The sequence below is a fragment of the Protomyctophum parallelum genome, assembly GCF_964188405.1.
Source record: "Protomyctophum parallelum genome assembly, chromosome: 12".
In the NCBI taxonomy this organism is placed as follows: Eukaryota; Metazoa; Chordata; class Actinopteri; order Myctophiformes; family Myctophidae; genus Protomyctophum; species Protomyctophum parallelum.
In genome coordinates, this window is record NC_139712.1 from 23,637,176 (window position 1) to 23,664,390 (window position 27,215).

At 48.1% G+C, this 27,215-nt stretch overlaps 1 protein-coding gene across 1 annotated transcript in view; it reads right to left on the minus strand.

The window, feature by feature from the left end:
• hecw1a (HECT, C2 and WW domain containing E3 ubiquitin protein ligase 1a) overlaps positions 1-27,215 on the minus strand; it is a gene marked incomplete at both ends in the record, with an annotated part of 107,132 nt that overhangs the window by 7,888 nt on the left and 72,029 nt on the right. The window contains 12 exons of the mRNA XM_083777707.1: positions 148-262; positions 1,261-1,358; positions 2,957-3,040; positions 5,242-5,338; positions 6,199-6,313; positions 7,979-8,113; positions 10,465-10,650; positions 11,143-11,268; positions 11,736-11,841; positions 13,454-13,613; positions 24,189-24,284; positions 26,174-26,460. Coding sequence (XP_083633833.1) covers positions 148-262; positions 1,261-1,358; positions 2,957-3,040; positions 5,242-5,338; positions 6,199-6,313; positions 7,979-8,113; positions 10,465-10,650; positions 11,143-11,268; positions 11,736-11,841; positions 13,454-13,613; positions 24,189-24,284; positions 26,174-26,460 — 1,605 coding nt within the window. The remainder of the gene's footprint in view (positions 1-147; positions 263-1,260; positions 1,359-2,956; positions 3,041-5,241; positions 5,339-6,198; positions 6,314-7,978; positions 8,114-10,464; positions 10,651-11,142; positions 11,269-11,735; positions 11,842-13,453; positions 13,614-24,188; positions 24,285-26,173; positions 26,461-27,215) is intronic.

Here is a 27,215-nt window from a genome sequence, read left to right on the forward strand (position 1 = left end):
TTCAGTAATGTCTGTGGCAAAAATTTAATTTTGACAAAAATTAAGCCAGCCAAAAAATAAGCCAGCCTGGCGATGACTGAATGAGAAGCGTCGTGTATACCTTCCATAGACATGCTATGGCCCCTGGCCTTAAACACAGACACTTACTTGATCTTGCCTGGCCCCTGGCCGTAGCCTTTGGCTTCCAGTTTCCTGTAGAAGTTCCGTAGTTTGGCTTCGAAGTCTCTGCGGTATGGAGCTGGAGCCCTGGCCCTCGTCAGCCCTGCACACAATGCACGCAGATGCACGCACGTGCACGCACACGCACACACACACACACACACACACACACACACACACACACACACACACACACACACACACACACACACACGCACACACACACACACACAGTGGCCTGGTTAAAATTCCCAGTGGGCTAATTAGGACAATAGCGGTTCCTTAACCGCACAACAGGATCTCTAGAAAAGTGATGATTACTGTAATAGACTGTCTGCGTGCGTGCGTGCGTGCGTGCGTGCGTGCGTGCGGTTTCACAGAGAGGCAGGCCACAGGGAAAAGCTCCAATCTTACAGTAAACTATACTGTGTTTGTGGATGCGACCACTCATTCATTCATTAGAGTAGTTGACAGCGGCAGTCTTCGGCGATTGGTTCATATACCAACCAATCACAATTGTAGTAACGGAGGTGACGTTGTAAATTTTTGTATATAATTTTCAATTCCAGACTTTTACTTGTAACAGAGTATTTCTACGTTGGGAGTACTTTTTCCAAACACTGAGCGCTAGTCGATAGTGTTGAGGCCTATGTTGGCCGGTCAGACAGCAAGGCTGCAGGTTGATTGGCAGACACCACTGGGAAGGACATGACTGGCGGGTGGAGGAACCTACCAGGGGAGTTCTGTGGCGAGGAGGCGGGGTTAAGAACATGACTGGCGGGCAGAGGAACCTACCAGGGGAGTTCTGTGGCGAGGAGGCGGGGTTAAGAACATGACTGGCGGATTAACCTACCAGGGGAGTTCTGTGGCGAGGAGGCTGGGTTAAGAACATGACTGGCGGGCGGATTAACCTACCAGGGGAGTTCTGTGGCGAGGAGGCGGGGTTAAGAACATGACTGGCGGGCAGAGGAACCTACCAGGGGAGTTCTGTGGCGAGGAGGCGGGGTTAAGAACATGACTGGCGGGCGGATTAACCTACCAGGGGAGTTCTGTGGCGAGGAGGCGGGGTTAAGAACATGACTGGCGGGCGGATTAACCTACCAGGGGAGTTCTGTGGCGAGGAGGCGGGCGAGCAGCGAGGAGAGAATCCGTAGCCTGGGTGGGTGGGAATGTAGGACATGATCTCCTCTTCAAACATACTGCAGGGAACAAAGAACACACAGAGAGAGGATCTGGTTAGTTCCCTGCGCCGTTTCAGGAACGAATCGCATATAGTTTCATACTTTGTCGTATGACAACGTATAAAAGTATAGTGGAAATGGTCGCGGAAATAGTCACAGAAATAGCCGGATCTACAAACCGATTGCCAGCTTGTGGATTGGCTTCGTCTGTTTTGGGGATTTTTTTTGCCTATAATGACACGCTGAAAATAAAAAAAGTGAAAATCTGTCGTGACCTTTTTGGTCATTTCATCGTCTACTCTGGCTTCTGTGAGCACCCCAAGCAGTGTTTCAGTTGCTCAATTCAGTATTTAGATATTTTATATTCATTTTATACAAACCCACGTTGCAACTTCAATCTCCATTTTAATCACGTTGGATTGAGAGTCAACGAAAACACCCCGTCCTTTTTTTCTGGTGACTGATACTGCCCACCTGATACGTGAGGTGCCCGTGTTTTTTTCAATAAAAATGTTGCATTCATTAAATCACTTTGATTGCCGTCTAGTGTTCTTTCTAGATACCGCAGGCTGCCTTTTTCTGGCCATGCACATAGGGGTCAGAGGTCAGAGGGAGGGGAGAAGCAGCAGCAGCTTGTTTTAGCAGCTGGCGACTATGTTTATCTTTCGCCAGAAACAGTAGTGTTGTTTTCTTCGACTAAAACTAAGACGAATCATTTCACTGGCGGAAAACTAAATGGAAACTAAATGAACTAAGCTATGGTGACAAAACATGAGACTAAATATATTGACCATTTCGTCGTCAAATAAAAACTAGACTAAAATGTTAGGAAGGGACTAGTGTTACGACTAGTGTTACACTTGGTTACAGGCTGAAAATAGCAGATCTGCTATTTTCATTACGACGGCATCAAAATACATTTTAGTCGAATAAATCAACTGTAGATCTAGTCGACTAAAGTCTTATGATATTTAGTCGACAAAAACTAGACTAACACTAACATATTCCAGGTGACTAAAATATGGCTAAAACTAAATGAAGTTTCAAGAAAAAAATACGAAAAAGCATCAGTAGCCTGAGCATCAGGGAAAGACATTATAAAAATAAATACTATACTTAGTTTAATCGTTAGGGTTTTTAAGAATTCTGGAATTCGTTCTGTAAATGGTTGATGATGCATTGGATTTGTATGTGATCTTGTTGAAGGGATGGAATGGAACATAGCTGATGTGTTTTAAACGTGTTACATGTACCGTTTTTATTGGTTTTATTCTTATTTTACTTATTTTTTCTAATAAAGTTGTCATTTTCTCTTGTTCCCCCCCGGCCCCCACACATGTAAAGCATCTTTGGGTATTAGAAAAGCGCTATATAAGTCCCAGATATTATTATTATTATTAACATTCATCTATTACATTACATACACCTTGGGTGGAAACCTTTAGCAACTAGTCGACTGTTCAACTAATCACAATCAACACTAACTAAGCTGTGTTTGTTGGATCAACCAAAGTCTTTTTTAGGAATGGAACTCCGGGCCTCAGCGGTGGTTTGGCACATACTGGGCAGGTGTTTTTTTTACCTGAAAATACCACCCCAAGCCGGTGGTATTTTACCTTAACAGGATGACCAGGTCTGCGTCACAAGAGAGCTTCTCAACCCCCCGCGTTCCCTCCGTACGAATGTACTGGATTTTCTCCCTGATGACGACAACAGACAGACAGACAGACAGACAGACAGACAAGACAAATGCGTTGCAGCACAGGACAGTGGAGAATGACAGCGTAAGAGAGGGGTGGAGGTTGACGATATGGCATTGTGGCATTATGACCGAATCGACAATAGTGACATGTTACATGGATTTTTTACCGAACGATTCATTTCTTCATGGGTGGGTGCAGGGTGGGTGGGTGGGTGGATGGGTGGGTGAGTGGGCGCAGGGTGGATGGGTGGGTGGGTGCAGGGTGGGTGGGTGGGTGGGTGCAGCTATAAATGTAACTACATGTAGTTTCAAAATACCACTGGAGTGGAAAAAAGTGGCACTCCAAAATGAAGGAAAGAAATGTGTGTGAAAGCGCTCTCAATAAATTAGATTGTTCATCTGTCTTGTTGTCCGGTTTCCAAATAAATCAAAAGCAAATGTTTTAGTTTTTTCTTGGTGAACCTGCTAATCGAGTACAGTAGGCCTACTAAATATACTTCAACATCACTGTCCACCACACGTGGCCATGTATAGAAAAGGACATCCGTCACAGCATTGTTTGGAGAGTAGTTGTGTAGTGGACATGGGAGGGTACATAGCTGTGTAGTGGACATGGGAGGGTACATAGCTGTGTAGTGGACATGGGAGGGTACATAGCTGTGGAGTGGACATGGGAGGGTACATAGCTGTGGAGGAGTGGACATGGGAGGGTACATAGCTGTTGTTGTTGACATGGGAGGGTACATAGCTGTTGTTGTTGACATGGGAGGGTACATAGCTGTGGAGGAGTGGACATGGGAGGGTACATAGCTGTTGTTGTTGACATGGGAGGGTACATAGCTGTGGAGGAGTGGACATGGGAGGGTACATAGCTGTTGTTGTTGACATGGGAGGGTACATAGTTGTGGAGGAGTGGACATGGGAGGGTACATAGTTGTGGAGGAGTGGACATGGGAGGGTACATAGTTGTGGAGGAGTGGACATGGGGGGGTACATAGCTGTGGAGTGGACATGGGAGGGTGCAAAGCTGTGGAGTGGACATGGGAGGGTACATAGCTGTGGAGTGGACATGGGAGGGTACATAGCTGTTGTTGTTGACATGGGAGGGTACATAGCTGTGTAGTGGACATGGGAGGGTACAAAGCTGTGGAGTGGACATGGGAGGGTACATAGCTATGTAGTGGACATGGGAGGGTACATAGCTGTTGTTGTTGACATGGGAGGGTACATAGCTGTGGAGGAGTGGACATGGGAGGGTACATAGTTGTGGAGTGGACATGGGAGGGTACATAGCTGTTGTTGTTGACATGGGAGGGTACATAGTTGTGGAGTGGACATGGGAGGGTACATAGCTGAGGAGGAGTGGACATGGGAGGGTACATAGCTGTGTAGTGGACATGGGAGGGTACATAGTTGTGTAGTGGACATGGGAGGGTACATAGCTGAGGAGGAGTGGACATGGGAGGGTACATAGTTGTGTAGTGGACATGGGAGGGTACATAGCTGTTGTTGTTGACCTTCAGAGGGTACATAGTTGTGGAGTGGACATGGGAGGGTACATAGTTGTGGAGTGGACATGGGAGGGTACATAGCTGTTGTTGTTAACATGGGAGGGTACATAGTTGTGTAGTGGACATGGGAGGGTACATAGCTGAGGAGGAGTGGACATGGGAGGGTACATAGCTGTGTAGTGGACATGGGAGGGTACATAGTTGTGTAGTGGACATGGGAGGGTACATAGCTGAGGAGGAGTGGACATGGGAGGGTACATAGTTGTGTAGTGGACATGGGAGGGTACATAGCTATGGAGTGGACATGGGAGGGTACATAGCTGTGTAGTGGACATGGGAGGGTACATAGTTGTGTAGTGGACATGGGAGGGTACATAGCTATGGAGTGGACATGGGAGGGTACATAGCTATGGAGTGGACATGGGAGGGTACATAGCTATGGAGTGGACATGGGAGGGTACATAGCTATGGAGTGGACATGGGAGGGTACATAGCTGTGGAGTGGACATGGGAGGGTACATACAGTAGCTGAGGAGGAGTGGACATGGGAGGGTACATACAGTAGCTGAGGAGGAGTGGACATGGGAGGGTACATACAGTAGCTGAGGAGGAGTGGACATGGGAGGGTACATAGCTGTTGTTTGGACATGGGAGGACATGGACATATGGACGGAATGAGAACGTCTACCTCAGCGTGTGGTTTCTCGCAAGGCTGGGCTGTCTCTCCTGAAGCATGTCGAAGATGTTCGGCTGTCGAAGGAAGGCCACGATCTTGTCGTTGTAAGCTGTGAACGAGCGAGAGAGAGAGAGAGAGAGAGAGAGAGAGAGAGAGAGAGAGATTCTCTCTACATCACCAATCCCATTCTGAATGACACTGGCCAGTAGGGTAACTTCAAAAGACTAAGATTGTTTTTACGTTGGGATACCACGTCCAGGACAGGCTTCAGACGCGCCTCCCCCCAGGAGACTTGGCTCAGATCTGAACCCATTTGATTTGGCGTTAGGAACCCGTTGTGACCGCATGCCCTTGCTGACGTGGACCCCAGACCAGGGTTCGAACCCACAACCGTCCGCATGAAAGGCGCATGTGCTCTAACCACTACAGTAGGACGGCCCTTTCAAGACCAAATCAAAATCTGTGACCGTTTCTGACCGCTAAGTCATTGAATTATTTTAATTTCTTTTTTTTTTTCATGTCATGTGAAAGCAGGGAATCATAGCTTCAAATTGACATATTGTTTGTTCAGTTTGGCTTACCAGTTTTGGAGATATGGCATAATAGAGTAATGTCTTGCAGAAAACAGCGAGTTGAGAAAACATGCTTGAAAGGTTCACTTCTGTGGTCTCTAACATTACACCTAGCTACATGTTTAAAACCCATTTTGAGTGGGAACCCCTTTTGGTGTTAGCACTATGTTATGCTTTAGCTATTGAAAAATAGCAGATCTACAAGATCATAGCTACGAGCTTGTAGGTCTGCTATTTTTGAAAAATCGAAGAACAACCGACATAGAAACATAGCTTTTTCAGAAAACTGTAGAGGATGTAGAAGACATTTTTAGAATCTGATCTCAGAGTCACATGTTCAGAAAAGAATGACCACTGCCGTACAGTGTGAAGGAGTAGCGAGTGAGTATATACTCACATGGCGTGGCCGTCGGCAGGGCGTCAGGCTGGTACTGGCTCCGTATGGCCGCTACCAGACCGTTGGCGGGTCTGGACATCAGGGACATGCCTCGACTCCTGGACACGTCGGACGCCTACAAGAGATTATATATATGTCAGACGGAATGTCCCCGTTTTCCTCTTGTTCATCCCGTTTGGTAAAGACTTACAGGAGAAACTCAGAGAAAGCTAAAAGAATATATTCCACCAGAGATGGTTGAAGCTCAAGCACATGTACACACACACACAGTTAACCAACCGATTCCGTGCCACCATTGACCATTGATCCAGCGCTCTGCCAGTGCCTTTACTGTAGGTCCTTTTAAATAATGATATAGACGCTCTATTTATCATTTCATGATGACGACAGGCCCAGGAATTAATTCCCCATGCCTTTTTCCCCATAGACATTTAAAAAAGTATCTCCTCCCTTAGGTTCCAGGGAATAGAGCAGATTACTCTTCAGAGAGGGGGTGATGTCGACAGAAGGTTATGCCAGAGAGAGCTCTATTGGATCCACACTTTAGAAAGTTTACAACCCTTAGGTCTCAATGTAGATTTCGATATGAGTGTTGTTATATAAACAGATGACAAAAGATTACATTTGCTCTTTGCTTTATGATGGCTATGTGCCTGATGTTTGCATTGGATTGCATTATTGGCTTTTGTTTTTTCTGTTTTTTGTTTACTTTGTTTGTAAATATTTGTAATGCTTTTCCTTGTGATGTTTTTCTCTTGTCTAAATGGACACTTGGTGTCTTTGGGTGTCTTGTAGTTTCACTGAGAACTACAACTCCCATGAGTTATCATTCAAATTGAAATGTTTGACATAGGTGTGATCAATCATCCAATCAAATGATGAACATATATATCTGTCCTATGTCACTTTTTGATTATGCCTGAAGAAGGTCAGTAGACTGAAAGCTTGCCAAAAATAAACTGATTGTGCGCAGATCTGAGTGTGCGGAGCTTCCCTTTATTTTTCCTCAAAAAGTATTTATTTAAAAATCTGTAAGCCTCGAACAAAGCCAACTCGGATCGTGACAAATCATGACAACAAACAAAATACATTTTGGGCAGAACAAATAATTAGAAAGAAGAAAAAAAGGGCAGGGTACAACACTTTTTATGTTGTTGTTTGTCTTCTTTGTTTGTTGTAAACGCAGAGGTGAAGTCAGAGCACAGGCAAGGAGCAGGAGTAAACGGCACTTCCGCATGCCGCGCATACTATGACTTTGCCGTGCACTCCATTGTGAACACAGGCAGATTCCCTCAGATGTAAAATAGGACGGCGCCGCCTTTGCATTCAGGCATTCACACACTGACGAGAAACCAATGCAAGGCATCAAGATGCTCATCGGGAGAAGTCATGGATTAAGTGTCTTGCTCTGAGTGCGATGCTGTGAGTGTGACTGTGTCTGTGTGTGTGAATGGTAAATGGTGCATTTATATAGCGCTTTTATCCAAGGCACTTTACATAGACTGTGCATTACATTCACCCATTCAAACACACATTCATACACCGATGGCACCAACCTGCACATCGGGAGCATTTAGGGGTTCAGAGTCTTGCTCAAGGACACTTCGACACTAACTCTGGGGGAGCCCACAGGGATCAAACTGGGAACCTCATCGTTCCCATCCGACTGCTCTACCGGGCCACTCTACCCCTGAGCCACTCCCGCCCCACTCCCGTGTGTGTGTGTGCGTGCGTGTGCGTGCCCGTGTGTGTGTGTGTGTGTGTGCGTGCGTGCGTGTACCTCTCCAGCGCTGTAGCTGCGTAGCCTCTGGAGGTGCTGTCTGTGTGTGAGGTGGTTGGGGAGTCGTCCGTTCTGCAGGGGGATGCGGGGGTCGATGAAGGTCGTCGCCCGGCTGTTGTGGTCCACGAAGAACGACTGTGACGGACGGACGGACGCAGGGAAGGAGGAAGGAAACAAGGGAAGAAGGAGAAGGAAAAAATCACACCCGTGTGAAGTGAGGGGTGCTAATATATAAAGTCTAACTCATGTTGATTAGGTGATGTAATGGTGATGTGAAACAAACGGTGCCAACGCAAACATTAAATGCAATTAACAATAAAGAGACAATATGACGTAATGAGGTACAAAATTACGTACATATTTCCTTCATTGTCAATGGGCGTTTATAAAACAAACATTGAACTAAAGACAAACATTAAACCTGTGTATATGGTCACCTCACTCTGTCGCTGTATCGATGCGACGCATTGTGAGCTTGTAGATCTGCTATTTTTAAAAGACTAGAGCGGTGCCCATGTGAAGACGTCTATGCAGACGTCAGAATGATGTCAGAACAGGCCAGCTCCATATACTGTATGGACGCTGGGCAGGGGCCCCGTCTAGAGCCTGGGGAGAGGCCTTTTTTGGGGTGGTTCTGGACAACCGTGGGTCCGACCGACTCGACACCGGGCATTGCACTCCCTGCACACTAAAAACATGTGGGTTATTTCTGTAACTCAATTCCTGTGATCATTTCTGTGATGATTTTTGTGATCAGTACTTTATTTTAGATTTTTTACAAACACATAAAACAGAAAACCTACAATACAAACACAAGCAACAACAGCAGAGTACGTATTCATGGTTAGACAATTAAGATAGATAACATAAACAAATAAAAATAAACAAAAAAGGAAAAAAAAGGAAAAATCAAATTAAAATGTAAAACATAAACATTATTTACACGACCAAACGCAGCATCATCAACCGTATCATAATGTGTAGTAATACAATAAACAATCAAGAGGGCATTGCCTGACAATGGATCACACCAAGGGACCAGCAACATGACTGAGGAACACGTCCCACTTCAGATCATATTTATCCAACTGATTATTCATCTTAAAGGATAACCTCTCCAAAGCAGCCACAATACCGAGCTGAGTGAACCATACATGTGCTGGAGGTAAAACCACCTACTTCCATTCCTTAACAATGATCTTCCTGCCCACCATTAATGCTGTTTGAATCCAGTCAGCTAGAGGTGCAGGGAGGTGTTTTAGTGGCGATGGATCACCCAGAATAAACAGAGCAGGTGTATAAGGAATATCCTGGTTTGTGATTTGCATTATATTCTCATGAATAGCACACCATAGCGTCTGTAATTCCTGTGTTACTTGCGTTTAGTTATATTTCTGGGTTATTTTTCCAGAGCCATAACCATTTCCTGGGTTATAGGGACCCAATTCATGGGTTTTTAAAGTGGGTTAAGATTTCTGGGTTATTTTTCTGAGGGTAACCCCATTGTTGGGTCGGATAGGTCACACCATCCAGTCCATTTCCCAGCATACACTGGGGTGCCAAGGACCGTGTGTTATTGTTCTTATAATGTGTTATTATTTGAATATTAGAATGTGTACTGGAGTTATGTTATGGGTCATTGTGTTTAGTGTTTTGTGTTGTTTTATGTGATTTGTTAGCAAAACCATGAATTTAAATGTCTGTTTGTTTGGTCAGTCTCTTTCCCGTTCATAAATATAGTATCTGTTGGAAAAGGTTTGTTGTTGATGGTTTGCTCCAACAAAGAGTTTCCATGCCTGTTGCAGCAACTATACACAGTAAAAACACTTATTTATGTAACCTATCCCAGCCATAACCATTTCCTGGGACCCAATTCATGGGTTGTTAAGATTTCTGAGATTTATTTTTCTGAGAGTAACCTTATTGTTGGGTCACAGAGTTTGGATTGATTGATTGATTGACTGATTGATTGAACTGACATTATGGGTCAAAATAACTTGGAAGTTGGGTTATGCTGACCCTCTGAATGGGTTATTTTTATAACACAAATTATGGGTCAAAATAACTTGGAAGTTGGGTTATGTTGACCCTCTGAATGGGCTATTTTTATAACCCAAGTTATGGGTCAAAATTAATAACCCATTTTTGTTGAGTCAAAATAACCCAGGGGTTGAATAGGTCCCTTTGTAACCCAGGAGGGGGGTTACAAATAACCCAAGATGGGTTATTTAGACCCAGCCATTTTTTAGTGTGTGTGGGGTGTGGAAGGCATGTGGTCGAATTTGAAGTCGGAGGGGCAAAACGGTTCCTGAGTTACGTGCAGGATTACCTCGTGCACGCATTCATTTTTCCCATAGACGTTTCAGAGAGTATTTATTTAAAAATATGATTTTTACGAAGTACCTCCTTGTAGATACAGCTAATTGTTTCCGTCTCTTCCCAATGATCTTTGAGGCTAGGTTCACTATTCGCTGCAGCTTGCCTACCTTGCCCTGTGGGTCCGTCTTGAGCTCCCAGCCGCGGGGCAGCTCCGTCTGGGTGTCGGCAAACTTGTTGAGGAAGAGCACCAGGTCGCGGTTGTGCTGGTAGCGCTCAAAGTTCCGGGCGTCGCGACGCACCTTCAGGATCATGTGCTTCACACACGTGCTGCTGGTGAACAGGCGATACGCTGCCTGAGAGAGAGAGAAGAGAGGAGAGAGAGAGAGAGAGAGAGAGATGAGAGAGAGAGAGAGAGAGGGAGATGGGAGGAGAGAGGGAGAGGAGAGGGAGAGAGGAGAGAGAGAGAGAGAGAGATGAGAGAAGAGAGAGAGAGAAGGAGAGAGAGAGAAGAGAGGGAGGGAGAGAGGGAGAGAGGGAGAGAGAGAGAGGGAGAGAGAGAGAGAGAGAGAGAGAGAGAGGGAGAGAGGGGGAGGGAGAGAGGGGGAGGGAGAGAGGGGGAGGGAGAGAGGGAGGAGGAGAGAGAGAGAGGGAGGGAGAGAGAGGGAGGGAGGGAGGGAGAGAGAGAGAGGAGACAGATACTTACACAGGTGCACAACCGTTTCATTCATTGAAAATAGCATATCTCTGCAATAAGGTAGATCTGCATTTTGCGTGCATGCATGCGATCCGTGCGTGCATGCGTGTGTGTGTGCGTGCATGTGTGTGCGTGTCATTCCAGTACTCACATAGTTAGCGTGCAGCACGGTGAAGAACTCTGGGTGTGTGACGAACTTGACGGCAGGTGATTGGAGGAGCATGGTGATCTTCTGCTGATTGACAGGTGAGGAGGGACCGACCCTCTCGCCGTGGCTCTGCGAGAGGGCACAACAGGGGGAAACAAAAACAACAAAAACAAAATAAACATACAGTATATATCGGTATCATTATCGGCTAAATTGTCATTTTAAACATCGGTATCGGCCAAGAATTTCCATATCGGTGCATCCCTAATTTAGATACATTTTAAACCCATTTAGACCTGAGGCCGATTCCGTTTATTTTTATTTTTTATCCTAATCCTAATCCTTTCACACTGTTTCTATGTCAGTGGTGCTCAACCTTTTTCATGTCAAGGACCGCCCAGAATTATCTGTAGTGTAGGCCTACTTAGCTGCGGACCCCCCATCTGAAAATGTTATACCAGGGAAGAATATATATTCAAAAGATTTGCGGCACATTTGAACGATGTATAGTATAACTAAAGTAAAGTATAACAAAATGCTTATAACACCGTCCTGAATGTGGATAACCTAACATGTGAGTAAATTTTTCCCCCCACCAGTGCAGGATCCGTGTCTGACGTGTCTGTACTGCTACTCCTCTCCAGCCTACGATTCCCAGAATCCTCCTCTCCTGTTGCCATGGTCCTCTGGTGGTTCTGGTATCTACAAGAGATGAGATAATTGATTGATTGATTGATTGATTGAATACTATATTAACAGTTTGCTAAAAGTACAGTTATACAATATTAACTCGTTTTTTCTCAAGTCTTATATTTAGTCGACTAAAAAAGTCCAGGTGACTAAAATGTGACGAATGTGAATCTTGCGGTCAAAATCAACACTGAATGGAACAGAGCCTTAATTTGTCTAATTGGTAAAACCTGTGAAGGAAGAGGACCAACATTTATTTCCTAAATGGCTGCAGTGCATATAAATTTAGCCTGGGCACCATTCCATTTCGGATTCATGAACCGGCCGGGAGCAGATGATATCGTTACGCCATATTGTAGTATTGTTTTGTAGTCATCAATCTTCCGGAACTTCCTTTTTCCCTCAAACCGATTTTTCTCAATAAAAGCTACAGGCTACGAGAGCTTTTATTGTTATTCTTTCGGTTTGAGGGAAAGGGAAGGTCCGTTTGATTGTTCCTGCCCGATGACTACAAAACAATACTACAACATGACGTAGCGATATCATCCGTTCCAGACCAGTTCACACCAGTGTTGTTTTCGTCGACTAAAACTAAGACGAAAAATGTTCGTCGACTACCTATTTTAGCTGACAAAAACAAATGGAAACTAAATGAAAACTAAGCTACCATGACTAAAACTAAGACTAAATATACTGACAATTTCGTCGTCAAATAAAAACTAGACTAAAATGTTAGGAAGGGACTAGTGGACAAGAGATCCAGTATAAGTCATTTTACACTTGGTTGCATGCTGAAAATAGCAGATCTACAAGCTCACAACGCGTCGCGTTGCGACGCGTTTTGACGCGTTGTGAGCTTGTAGATCGGCTATTTTCTGCAAGTGTAAAAACACTCATTAGGACGGCATCAAGACCCGCCAAAATAAATTTTAGTCGACTAAATCAACTGTAGATTTAGTCGACTAAACTCTTATGACATTTAGTTGACTAAAACCAGACTAACACTAAGACATTCCAGGTGACTAAAATGTGACTAAAACTAAATGAAGTTTCAGTCCAAAGACTATGACTAAACTAAAATAGAAATGTTCTGCCAAAAACAACACTGGTTCACACGGCACTATTGGAACAGAGACCAGGCTTTCCTCCGAGGTGGAAAGGGGCGAGGTTAAAATAAATTATAAACTATATTCTCTGCCAGAAGCATGCAGGTGAGAATAGCCGACTGTAAACTAGTTCTTCATACAACCAGCAGAGGTCAGTGTAACTCTTTCTGAGTACTTCTACCTTTAAACACATCTTAAATCTGAAGGGTTTTCTGTCTCCTCTCCTCTCCTCTCCTCTCCTCTCCTCTCCTCTCCTCTCCTCTCCTCTCCTCTCCTCTCCTCTCCTCTCCTCTCCTCTCCTCTCCTCTCCTCTCCTCTCCTCTCCTCTCCTCTCCTCTCCTCTCCTCTCCTCTCCTCTCCTCTCCTCTCCTCTCCCCTCCCCTCCCCTCCCCTCCCCTCCCCTCCCCTCCCCTCCCCTCTCCTCTCCTCTCCTCCCCTCCCCTCTCCTCTCCTCTCCTCTCCTCTCTTCCCCTCTCCTCCCCTCCCCTCCCCTCCCCTCCCTTCTCCTCTCCCCCCACCTCCTGTTGAGCTGTTCCATCTGCTGGGCTGAACCGGATCGGGGCAGAGTAGTGTGGTTGCAGAGTGTGGGGGCGTCACTGGGCCTCTGCCAGGTGGTGGTCCTGTTGACGTGGTCCACGTAGAACACCCTGCCATGGCTGTCCACGCGAGCTTCCCAGTCTGACGGGGAGATACAGGAGACAGTTACTGAGTTACCTCCCAGTCTGACAGAGAGATACAGGAGACAGTTACTGAGTTACCTCCCAGTCTGACGGGGAGATAAAGGAGACAGTTACTGAGTTACCTCCCAGTCTGACAGAGAGATACAGGAGACAGTTACTGAGTTACCTCCCAGTCTGACGGGGAGATAAAGGAGACAGTTACTGAGTTACCTCACAGTCTGACAGAGAGATACATGATACAGTTACTGAGTTATCTCCCAGTCTGACAGAGAGATACAGGAGACAGTTACAGAGTTACCTCCCAGTCTGACAGAGAGATACAGGAGACATTTACAGAGTTATACCTCACAGTCTGACAGAGAGATAAAGGAGACAGTTACTGAGTTACCTCCCAGTCTAACAGAGAGATACAGGAGACAGTTACTGAGTTACCTCCCAGTCTGACAGAGAGATACAGGAGACAGTTACTGAGTTACCTCCCAGTCTATCAGAGAGATACAGGAGACAGTTACTGTAACCTGCCAGTCTGACAGGAATATATAGAGCAGACATGGTGAGTAAAGCTGCCTTCAGACCTATATCTTCGCCTGGTTCGCCCCGTTTGTGCCGCGCCTCTGTCTTTGCATTGACTCTGTATGTAATCACCTTTAATCACCTTGCCCCCAGCTGGAATCAATCAAGGACCTTCTAGTTGTAGGCCACTGGGGCGGCAGTGGCTCAGGGGTAGAGTGCCTGGATGGTAACCGTAAGGTTGCCAGTTCAAACCCGGGCTCCCCCAGAGTTACTGTCGAAGTGTCCTTGAGCAAGACACTGAACCCCTAATTGCTCCCGATGTGCTAGTTGGTGCCTTGCATGGTTTCCACTGCCATCGGTGTATGAATGGGTGAATGTAATGCACAATCTCTGTAAAGCGCCTTGGATAAAGGCGCTATATAAATGCACCATTTACCATTTACCATTTAGGCCACGATGCCCCAGAATCATTATTTTTGAGGGGCGCGCTAGCCTCTCCTATATGCCCAGCTGTGTGTGTGTGTGTGTGTGTGTGTGTGTGTGTGTGTGTGTGTGTGCACGCGCGCGTGTGTGTGTGTACCCCATAGCGATGATTTTATTGGCTGAGGGCTTAAAAAGTGAAGATGAAAAGTGAGGACAGCAAAGTGAGGACGCCTATAAAGTGATTGGCCGGAATGTGATGATGATTATTGTGCCCCTCACTTCACACAAGTGTGATATTTTGAATGGCCAGTTATTAGTCTGTGTATGGTAACGACACTGTAAAGCTAAAACTAAAGTTCCACTTGGCTCGTGTAGAATTTCACTGGAAATTAGCAGCATTTTAGACAAAAACATTTCTAGATATTATACTAAAGTGCAAAGTGTATATTGCTTTCAAGAAGTACAGTATCTGTGCTGTTTCATTCATTTCATTTTTCAAGAAATGAAGAAAACCTTATATATTTTTGTAAAAACAATGCAATGCTGCCTCATCAAAGATGGTATTGTGATTTTTATATATTGTCAATTACTTCCATGAGAGGGGGAAGGGTTTAGTTGTGGAGTTAGCTGCTTTAGCAGACAGTTTAGAGGGGGAGAGGTTTAGTTGTGGAGTTAGCTGCTTTAGCAGACAGTTTTAGAGGGGGAGAGGTTTAGTTGTGGAGTTAGCTGCTTTAGCAGACAGTTTTAGAGGGGGAGAGGTTTAGTTGTGGAGTTAGCTGCTTTAGCAGACAGTTTTAGAGGGGGAGAGGTTTAGTTGTGGCGTTAGCTGCTTTAGCAGACAGTTTTAGAGGGGGAGTGGTTTAGTTGTGGAGTTAGCTGCTTTAGCAGACAGTTTTAGAGGGGGAGAGGTTTAGTTGTGGAGTTAGCTGCTTTAGCAGACAGTTTTAGAGGGGGAGAGGTGAAGTTGTGGAGTTAGCTGCTTTAGCAGACAGTTTGAGGGTCCAATGGAGGTTTTGTCCGAAGCGCTGTGCTTAATACTTTTCATTGGTTGAATATTGTTTTATCCAACACATAAAGGGTGTTCAATAGAGCGTCGCAGTCCCGCCCCCTTTCAGAACGACGAGTGGCCCAGGAAATGATTCTCCATTCATTTTCTCCATAGGCTTTTCAAAAAGTATTTATATAAAGACGGTTATGCCGCGGACAAAGCCAACTCAGATCGTGACAAATCATGACAACAAACACAATATTTTGTGCCGATCAAATAATTTGAAAGAAGAAAATAAAGGCAGGATACAACACTATTTGTTTTGCTTTTCTTCTTACTAACGCTCTATAGCAGGGGTCCTCAACTAGAAATGATGAAGGTCCACAAATATTTTTTTGAATAAGACCGAGGTCCGGTCCCATGCGCGGCGTCCATCGGAGAGCGGGGCTCTATGCCCGTTTAGTATGGTCAAGCCAAGCTTATACAAATCAGATCCCCTTCCAACCAACCAATAATGGGGTGCAGAGTGCAGGCCCGGAGTGGAACTCCAAATCCAAATCACACTGCGCGCGCGCGTAGCGCGCGCCAGAATTTTGGGGGGCCTTTGCAGCAATTTCACATGAGAAATGTACCATCTGATGTTATTTATATTATTAACTTAAAAAAAAAAAAAAAAAAAAAACATTTTTTTTTTTTTTTTTTTTTTGGGTGGTCCGCAAAGAGGTGGTCCGCGGTCCGGTCGCGGACCGCGGTCCGCCAGTTGAATACCCCTGCTCTATAGCATTGAGTTATTATGAAAAAAGAAGAAGAAAAACAGCAACTTAAACCCCAAAAATGGAGTTAGGTTGTTTCCTCCCGACAGCGACCAGTGCATGATTATAAATGGTTACAAGTTTGATTATCAGATAACTTTAGATTGTACTTAAAGGATGTAAATGTAGGACTATAGGACAGTCTCGTATGGCCAATGTTAGGTTATTCCATGTTGAACAAACAACTCTGTACTGTGTCTTCTCTATACTGCGGTCGATGAGAGTGCCGGCGACTTGACCGATGGAGCACGGTCAGGGATATATGTATTGCCGGGCAGCCACTCAGACGACTTTATGGAGCCCGGTGTCCATGACAACGGTGTTCTCTCTGGGCCTCGTCGAGACTCCCTGAGCAGACCGGAGGAGGTTGACCCGAGTCGCGCTTTCACCCGATGACAGATGGTGTGTAGCCTACTGTACTGTCCGCGATCAGGAGGAATAAGCAGGTCTCACAAGAGAAAACGTTCGGACGGAAAATTCAGAACGAGAATTCTGCAAATTTCATTAGATAAATAAATACACCAAGACCCATTATTGCAGCACAGAGCCTTAACCCAATTATTGCCATTGACATTGATTCAGTCTGTATAGTCCCTTCACTGCCTCCGGATGCAGCCGAGACTTTTATTTTGAAGAACCCAAAAAATTCACCCCAAAATTAACCGGGAAGCAAAATTCCCTAAAGCTAATGTGGCTAATGGCTATACTTTCTTTTTATAAGTCATGCAAAGTGTTGAGAACGAGATAGTGAGGACTGAGGAGCCACTAGCATCGACTTTTCGAGACGGACACACAGTGCAGCTACACCTTAGCGCACAGCCGCGGACAGATTCCCGGAAACGCTCACCTCCGCGTCAGTCAGCCGTGGAGGTGGAGCTTCTTTTCCATCCACCAGCTGTCTAAAAACTCGGAAATGACGTCAAAGACAGCTTCTTCTGTCCGTGGCTGTGCGCTAAGGTGTAGCTGCGCTGACAGAGACAGAGACAGAGTGAGTAAGAGAGATAGAGAGACATCTGTTGGGTGAAGTACAACAATGTGCGAACGCAGCAGCAAGATTTGTGAGCTGCTGTGACAGGAGAAGGATGTACAATGGAATACAAATCATTGTGTGTACACTGTTTGCACCAAATTACCTCGGTCATACATAGAACTACTGTATAAACAGAGCAATTAACTTTAATTCGATTACATTTGAATAAATTGCTGCTACTTGTCGCAAATGATTTACACTAAGTGTAAAGCTAACGTCTCCTATATGGATGTACAATGCACAATCTTTTTTCATGGTTTCACGAAAGTGTTAATGTAACACAGCTCTGTTTACACCTTTATTTAATTCCTATTTATATTCAGTATTCATGTGTACATATATTGTTTTATCTTGATTGTTTTGTTCCACTTTTGCTTTAGGCAATGCCATACTTTTGTCACGGTCTGCAGACCATATCTCCCCGTCAGCCACTCCCACTCTCCATTCCTACCCTCAGTCCTTGCCACACACCTGCTCACAGTCCCTCATCAGCCCAGCAGTGCTTCCCATTACAAACCTGTGAACACTTTGCCATTAACCTCCTCCCTATATAACTGGACTCCCTGCTTACACTCTTTGTCAGTACATATGTTGTTTTCCCCTGAGCAGTCCTGTATGTTCCGTTGTTCCTGGTTCCTTGTTTTGTGCTCCAATCCTGTGAAGGTTTGATTTTGGACTTGTTGATTTTGGACTATGTTTTCTGTGCTTTGCATTGTGCTTCTAAAGTTTTAGCATTTTGGCATTTAGAGCATTTGGACTTTTTTGGATCTTCTGAGTTTTGTTTGTCACTGCCTCATGCTTTAATAAATAAGTTTATTTTGAATCTACTGTCTTGAGACTCTGCATTTGGGTTCAGACTTCCTGGTATCCTGACAGTATGTACTGACCATATTGAACCCAGCAGAGCCAAGCTTTTTCTTTTCTCTCCAGTCTGACCTGCAGCAGACAGCGGTTTTTGTTTTTTAGATTTTTGCCAGTGTTTAGCTAGCTGCTTAGCCGTCCAACATGGCTGATCTGCCCTTTTCTTATGGGGCCTTTGGGATTACAAGGGATGTCTTTGAGGAAGATCCTCAGTTCCTTCACCAACTGGCTATTTATTGGAGGCTGAATCGCGTATTTGCCCAGTATATGGCTTTTTTCAGGTGGGAGAGTAGGGGTGCACCTTTTCCTCAGTTACCTTCTGGAGAGGTCGCTCCGGTCACCCCTGCTCTTCAGCCCACTTCCTCACCCAGCCTCCCTGGCCCTCCGCCGCCCAGCCTGCCTGGCTCTCCGCGGCCCAGCCCTCCGCGGCCTGGCCCTCCGCTGCCCGGCCCTCCGCTGCCCGGCCCTCCGCTGCCCGGCCCTCTGCTGCCCGGCCCTCCGCTGCCCGGCCCTCCGCTGCCCGGCCCTCCGCTGCCCGGCCCTCCGCTGCCCGGCCCTCCGCTGCCCGGCCTTCCGCTGCCCAGCCTGCCCAGCTTTCCGCTGCCCAGCCTGCCCAGCTCTCCGCTGCCCAGCTTTCTGCTGCCCAGCCTGCCCAGTTTTCCGCTGCCCAGCTCTCCGCTGCCCAGCTTTCTGCTGCCCAGCCTGCCCAGTTTTCCGCTGCCCAGCTCTCCACTGCCCAGCTTTCTGCTGACCAGCCTGCCCAGCTCTCCGCTGCCCAGCCTGCCCAGCTCTCCGCCGCCCAGCCCGCCCGGCTCTCCGCCGCCCAGCCTGCCCGGCTCTCCGCCGCCCAGCCTGCCCGGCTCTCCGCCGCCCAGCCTGCCCGGCCCTCCGCTGCCCAGCACTCCTCCGCCTGCAGCCCCGTCTGCAGCCCCGGCTCCTCGACCTGCAGCCCCGTCTGCAGCCCCACCTCCTGAGCCTGCAGTCCCGTCTGCAGCCCCACCTCCTCGACCTGCAGCCCCGCCTGCAGCCCCACCTCCTGAGCCTGCAGCTCCGCCTGCAGCCCCACCTCCTGTGTCTACAGCTCCGCCTCTGTCGGAGGCATCCCCGGCGTCTCCTCCAAGGTCCTACGCATGGTCCCAGCTCCCCGACCGTCCTCCAGACCGCGTGTCCTCTGCCTCGTCCCGCCCACCAGATGACATCTCGGTTTCGTCTCAGCCCCCAGGCCGTCCGCCAGATGGCATCTCTGCCTTGTCTCAGCCCCCAGGCCGTCCGCCTGACTCATCGGCTCAGCCCCCAGGCCGTCCGCCTAACGCCTGGTCTCAGTGTCCTGGCCGCCCCCCTGACATCACCTTCTCTGCCTCAGTCTCCCTCCTCCAGACCCCCTCCGCCCACCCTGCTCTGTGTTCCGGGCCAGCGTGGTGGGACGTCTGGAAGCCGTCCCTTAAGAGGGAGGTACTGTCACGGTCTGCAGACCATATCTCCCCGTCAGCCACTCCCACTCTCCATTCCTACCCTCAGTCCTTGCCACACACCTGCTCACAGTCCCTCATCAGCCCAGCAGTGCTTCCCATTACAAACCTGTGAACACTTTGCCATTAACCTCCTCCCTATATAACTGGACTCCCTGCTTACACTCTTTGTCAGTACATATGTTGTTTTCCCCTGAGCAGTCCTGTATGTTCCGTTGTTCCTGGTTCCTTGTTTTGTGCTCCAATCCTGTGAAGGTTTGATTTTGGACTTGTTGATTTTGGACTATGTTTTCTGTGCTTTGCATTGTGCTTCTAAAGTTTTAGCATTTTGGCATTTAGAGCATTTGGACTTTTTTGGATCTTCTGAGTTTTGTTTGTCACTGCCTCATGCTTTAATAAATAAGTTTATTTTGAATCTACTGTCTTGAGACTCTGCATTTGGGTTCAGGCTTCCTGGTATCCTGACAGTATGTACTGACCATATTGAACCCAGCAGAGCCAAGCTTTTTCTTTTCTCTCCAGTCTGACCTGCAGCAGACAGCGGTTTTTGTTTTTTAGATTTTTGCCAGTGTTTAGCTAGCTGCTTAGCCGTCCAACATGGCTGATCTGCCCTTTTCTTATGGGGCCTTTGGGATTACAAGGGATGTCTTTGAGGAAGATCCTCAGTTCCTTCACCAACTGGCTATTTATTGGAGGCTGAATCGCGTATTTGCCCAGTATATGGCTTTTTTCAGGTGGGAGAGTAGGGGTGCACCTTTTCCTCAGTTACCTTCTGGAGAGGTCGCTCCGGTCACCCCTGCTCTTCAGCCCACTTCCTCACCCAGCCTCCCTGGCCCTCCGCCGCCCAGCCTGCCTGGCTCTCCGCGGCCCAGCCCTCCGCGGCCTGGCCCTCCGCTGCCCGGCCCTCCGCTGCCCGGCCCTCCGCTGCCCGGCCCTCTGCTGCCCGGCCCTCCGCTGCCCGGCCCTCCGCTGCCCGGCCCTCCGCTGCCCGGCCCTCCGCTGCCCGGCCCTCCGCTGCCCGGCCCTCCGCTGCCCGGCCTTCCGCTGCCCAGCCTGCCCAGCTTTCCGCTGCCCAGCCTGCCCAGCTCTCCGCTGCCCAGCTTTCTGCTGCCCAGCCTGCCCAGTTTTCCGCTGCCCAGCTCTCCGCTGCCCAGCTTTCTGCTGCCCAGCCTGCCCAGTTTTCCGCTGCCCAGCTCTCCACTGCCCAGCTTTCTGCTGACCAGCCTGCCCAGCTCTCCGCTGCCCAGCCTGCCCAGCTCTCCGCCGCCCAGCCCGCCCGGCTCTCCGCCGCCCAGCCTGCCCGGCTCTCCGCCGCCCAGCCTGCCCGGCTCTCCGCCGCCCAGCCTGCCCGGCCCTCCGCTGCCCAGCACTCCTCCGCCTGCAGCCCCGTCTGCAGCCCCGGCTCCTCGACCTGCAGCCCCGTCTGCAGCCCCACCTCCTGAGCCTGCAGTCCCGTCTGCAGCCCCACCTCCTCGACCTGCAGCCCCGCCTGCAGCCCCACCTCCTGAGCCTGCAGCTCCGCCTGCAGCCCCACCTCCTGTGTCTACAGCTCCGCCTCTGTCGGAGGCATCCCCGGCGTCTCCTCCAAGGTCCTACGCATGGTCCCAGCTCCCCGACCGTCCTCCAGACCGCGTGTCCTCTGCCTCGTCCCGCCCACCAGATGACATCTCGGTTTCGTCTCAGCCCCCAGGCCGTCCGCCAGATGGCATCTCTGCCTTGTCTCAGCCCCCAGGCCGTCCGCCTGACTCATCGGCTCAGCCCCCAGGCCGTCCGCCTAACGCCTGGCCTCAGCGTCCTGGCCGCCCCCCTGACATCACCTTCTCTGCCTCAGTCTCCCTCCTCCAGACCCCCTCCGCCCACCCTGCTCTGTGTTCCGGGCCAGCGTGGTGGGACGTCTGGAAGCCGTCCCTTAAGAGGGAGGTACTGTCACGGTCTGCAGACCATATCTCCCCGTCAGCCACTCCCACTCTCCATTCCTACCCTCAGTCCTTGCCACACACCTGCTCACAGTCCCTCATCAGCCCAGCAGTGCTTCCCATTACAAACCTGTGAACACTTTGCCATTAACCTCCTCCCTATATAACTGGACTCCCTGCTTACACTCTTTGTCAGTACATATGTTGTTTTCCCCTGAGCAGTCCTGTATGTTCCGTTGTTCCTGGTTCCTTGTTTTGTGCTCCAATCCTGTGAAGGTTTGATTTTGGACTTGTTGATTTTGGACTATGTTTTCTGTGCTTTGCATTGTGCTTCTAAAGTTTTAGCATTTTGGCATTTAGAGCATTTGGACTTTTTTGGATCTTCTGAGTTTTGTTTGTCACTGCCTCATGCTTTAATAAATAAGTTTATTTTGAATCTACTGTCTTGAGACTCTGCATTTGGGTTCAGGCTTCCTGGTATCCTGACAACTTTGAATTGAGAGAGAGAAAGAGAGAGAGAGAGAGAGATACAGAGAGAGAGAGAGAGATATCGCCCTCACTGCGGGAAATCCACTGGCTTCTGACAGAAAGTGTTAGAATCAAAAAATACCTCCAGCGTGTGTATAATGTCGAGCTATTTGTCCACCTTGGGGGGGGTAAAGCAGGGGCCAACGAACCGGTCACTGAGACAAACGATGAGTCCGTGTCAGTGTCTTGGGGCGGTGGTGGTGGTGATGTTCTGACGGTGAGTCCGTGTCAGTGTCTTGGGGCGGTGGTGGTGATGTTCTGATGAGTCCGTGTCAGTGTCTTGGGGCGGTGGTGGTGATGTTCTGATGAGTCCGTGTCAGTGTCTTGGGGCGGTGGTTGTGGTGATGTTCTGACGGTGAGTCCGTGTCAGTGTCTTGGGGCGGTGGTGGTGATATTCTGACGTGTCAGTGTCTTGGGGCGGTGGTGGTGATGTTCTGACGTGTCAGTGTCTTGGGGCGGTGGTGGTGATGTTCTGACGTGTCAGTGTCTTGGGGCGGTGGTGGTGATGTTCTGACGTGTCAGTGTCTTGGGGCGGTGGTGGTGATGTTCTGACGGTGAGTCCGTGTCAGTGTCTTGGGGCGGTGGTGGTGATGTTCTGACGGTGAGTCCGTGTCAGTGTCTTGGGGCGGTGGTGGTGATGTTCTGACGGTGAGTCCGTGTCAGTGTCTTGGGGCGGTGGTGGTGATGTTCTGACGGTGGTGTCAGTGTCTTGGGGCGGCGGTGGTGGTGATGTTCTGACGGTGGCAGATCTGATCTGGGCTCTCAGTATCTCTCCCCCGGGAGAGACGAGAGATGCTTCGAAGCTCTATTTTTAGCCCTGAGATTTGAAACGCTGCCCACTCCGCCAGAGAAACCCCCGAGCTCAGCAGGATGACTTAACTACTGTACAGGCCGTTTGCTCTCTCTTTGACCGGCATTGCACCAATACCCACAGGAGCACCATGCTCCTCTGGATGCAGGGGGAAAGAGTAGCAATGCTTAGACTAAATAGTATGCTGTTATCGTTGGATACGATTCTGTCCACAATTCCATGCTGTATTGACGTTGGTATCATTAGGAGAGATAACAGGCAAACGTTGATCAAAATGACAATTATTTTACATTCTCTAATTGCGTAGACTTCTTGTAAATTAAGTAATGCAGATTACTCTCAAGAGTTAAAGATCTAGAAGGGTCCATTTGGTTAACTCTCCATCATTTAGCTGGGGACCACCTGGAATCCCCTCAAGGACCACTGGTTGAAAACCCATGTTCTATTGAAACAATGGAACAACAAGAGGCGGTCAGGGTGGATTGAACAGAAGGAATGGTGGCAAAGTAAAGAGGAGTGGGATGTACCTGCAAGGGAGGAGGACAGACATGCACGCACGCACGCATGCACGCACGCACGCACGCACGCACGCACGCACGCACGCACGCACTTCAGTGGTCTCTGCACGGCCCATACTCACCCATGCACACATACACACAGACACACACACACACACACCCATGCACACAGACACACTCACCCATGCACACATACACGCACACCCATGCACACAGACACGTGGTAAAATGGTAAATGGTGCATTTATCTTCTTGCTGCGAGAGTGAGGTCTAGCCAACACCAACTCGGGATTCCTGGATCGCTGCCCTCCACAAATTCCTAGTGCATTTATATATTCACACACACATTCATACACAGATTGCGGCGGAAACCATGCAAGGTATACCAACCAGCACATCGGGAGCAATTTGGGGTTCAGTGTCTTGCCCAAGGACACTTCGACATGTAGAGTGTATGGGTGCACGTGCACAGACACTACAGACACACAGACACGCACCCACCCACCCACACACACACACACACACACACACACACACACACACACACACACACACACACACACACACACACACACACACACACACACACACACACACACACACACACACACACACACACACACACACACACACACACACACACACACACACACACAGGGAGGGAGGTGCTTCCAGAGTAAGACACACAGTGTGGAGGTTCTTACTTGGAGGTAATGCAGGGTCGGTGGCGGTGGGGAAATGGTTTGACTCATGGCCGGGCCTCAGGGTGGGGACATTGCAGATGGGAGGAGGGGTGAGGCCTGAGAGAAACACAGTTGACTTTACAAGACATTCTCTAAAAAAGGAGAGAATAACCAGCACTCATTTGGTTTAAGGCACTTATGTGGTTATTCGCACAGTATGCTGCAGAGCTGCAGACAGCCTAAAGTAATTCAGAAGAAGAAGCTGTGTGAGTCGGCTGTCAGCACCCCCTGCAACGGAGAGGCTGCCGTCTGTGAAGAGCGCCATGCATGTCCGTGGAACAGAACTGTTCCTTTTCCTACTACGTTTACTTTAATTAAAAGCTAGATGCAGTGGCTATAATTGGGTCAAGGGTCTTGCTTTCGTGAGCAATGGTGTACGAGATTGGAAAATACATTGATCGAATCGGGTCGACGCGTGAGTTCCCCCCCCGCCCCCACGCAATTCTAGCCTACCTAAAGGTAAAATGCACACGCCGCCTATGCACGCACGCACACCCGCACGCACGCACGCACACACGCACGCACACACGCACACACAAACTGCATTCTACTGACTGAACCTGGAATCCTTGTCGTGCCTCATCTTTATACCCACACTTCTACACAACCAGCAGCACGACAACGTATATAAATTTGCATTGCTGCTGCCTGTGCCTTCTGAGCTGAGAGCTGGCTATACCACTGATGAAGCTCACAAAACAGGCAGAAGTGCCAGAGATTTTATAGCATTTGATTCACTTTCCAAAAGTTGCTGCAGTTGGAAAAAGAGAGAGAGAGAGAGAGAGAGAGAGAGAGAGAGAGAGAGAGAGTTACTAGTCTGAAAAGTTGCTTATTATAGCGACAAAGATGGCTTGGCATCGCTTGGCATATCACCAGGGAAGAAAGCAGTATCTACAAAGTATGAAGTATCTACAAAGCTCGTAGGGAGCCTTGGTGGTTTGCACGGCAGAAGACTGCGTGAAATGCGTACGTGACCTACATTTCTATGCAGCTAATAAGACAGAGACACACCGCGTTAAAAAAACCCATCTCAAGCTTTTTCCCAGAGAGTGGAAGGAAGGCATGATGAACAAGATGGGGTCCAACAACGCGGCGTGGAATGTGCTTCATTCTCCCAAAAATAAATCACGCCCCCCCTCACGCATTATCAGGACATTCTAATGCGTGGGAGGGGTCTGTGATTTATTTGAGGAGTGCTAGCCCCTGCTATGCACAACTTTGTGTGTGCCCCATAGATATAATTAACCCATTTTGAGCCGATATAGTCATCGAATATCCAAAATATCCCCGTGCACGTGCACACACTCAATTCGATCTAAAGCATTTTAGGGCTCAGATTGAGATAAAGGACGATGTTTAGAGGTTAATAAATCCTTAATTTGAGGTCGCGCTATGCATATTAATAGCTAGGAATCATATATTATTTTAACTCTGAGTGTACAGATGGAACCAAATGGACCATAACGGGTCCATTTGGTTCCATTTGTACACTAAGAGTTACAGACCCATAAGGGTCCATTTGGTTTTAACTATTATTTAACGCTCTCAGGGACCCCTGGGGAACCACTGTTCTAGCATTTTTGTCAGGAGCTGAAATCCTCTAAGAGGGCACTTTTGGACAAAAATAGCGAAAATAGCTGATCTACAAGCTTGTAGATCAGCTATTTTCTGGGTGTACGACATGGATTTCGAAACATTTTTTTTTTTGTTGTTCAACGCAAAATACTGCGTTCAAGTTCAGGAGACTTAGAAAAAAGCAATTCTCCTGAATGCTGCCTTCTGGCATGGCATGGAAAGGAGTGGCATTTGCATTTCTTTCACCATAAATGCCGCATTCCTGGGTCTGGAAAGGGCAGTTGTTTTTACAGACGGTTAAAAGGGCAGGGGGGCTGATATGAAGCCCCCCTTTTGATGTCTATGTGTGCACGTCCCTGCATGGCCCTTACCAACGCCGTTCCTCTCGCTGCACGCCTCTTCTCCTCCTGCTCCGCTCCCCTCTCGGCACCTCCCTCCTCCTCCTCCTCCTCCTCCTCCTCCCGGGGACGGGTCGGCCTGCAGGGACTCGAATGCGCTGTTGTTCTCCTCGTCGTCGTCGTCCTCCTCCTCCTCCTCGTCCTGGGAGGAGAAGACGGTGCTCGTTTCGGAGAGGCGGGCGCTGTCCACCGACGAGAGGCGTGTGTGGCCGCTGCAGGCGCGGCCCCGCCCCTCGGGGCCGCCGCCGCCCGAGTTGTTGCTGTATGGCGACAAGGTTATCATAGAAGCAGAATCAGAAACCCATTTAGACCTGAGAACAGATTCGATACAAATGTCTTCTAAATCCTGATAGTTTTCTTGAAAAATCCATGTTTCTATGTCAGTCCTTTTCATGTCAAGGACCCCCAAAAAGATATGTAATTGGCCGCCGACCCACGTCTGAAAATATGTTTTCCCAGAAGCAAAGATTTAAGTTGAAAATGTTCTATTCGGTCATTAAGAATATATATCCAAAGATTTGCACTATACATTTTCATGATTTTTCAAAAATAGCAGACCTACAAGCTCGTAGCACGGCAGTCGGTGCTAGGCTATGATCTGCTATTTTTCAATAGCTAAAGTATAACATAATGGTTAAAACACCAAAAGGGGTTCCCGCCCAAAATGGGTTGACAATGTAAACATTTTAGGGATTTAGTTTTGTGGTACAACATAGTGCAGTGACAACATTAGGACAGGTTCAAAACAGGTGCAAAACAATGAATTAATATAAAGTGCAGAGAGTCCAAGTGACAAAAAAAACTAAAACTATTAAAAACTTAACACTAACACTAAATAAAAACTTGCAAACCTGCTCTAAAAACTGAAAAACGAAAAGTCAAAACTAACAAAAACGTAAAACTATAATGAAAAATTGTGCAATTCTGTGTGGAACTTCCAGGCCCACAGGAACGCGCCCAGGGTGCCGGCCCGGTTCCGGCGAGCCGCCCCGGGTCCGAAACGGTTGAGAAATAA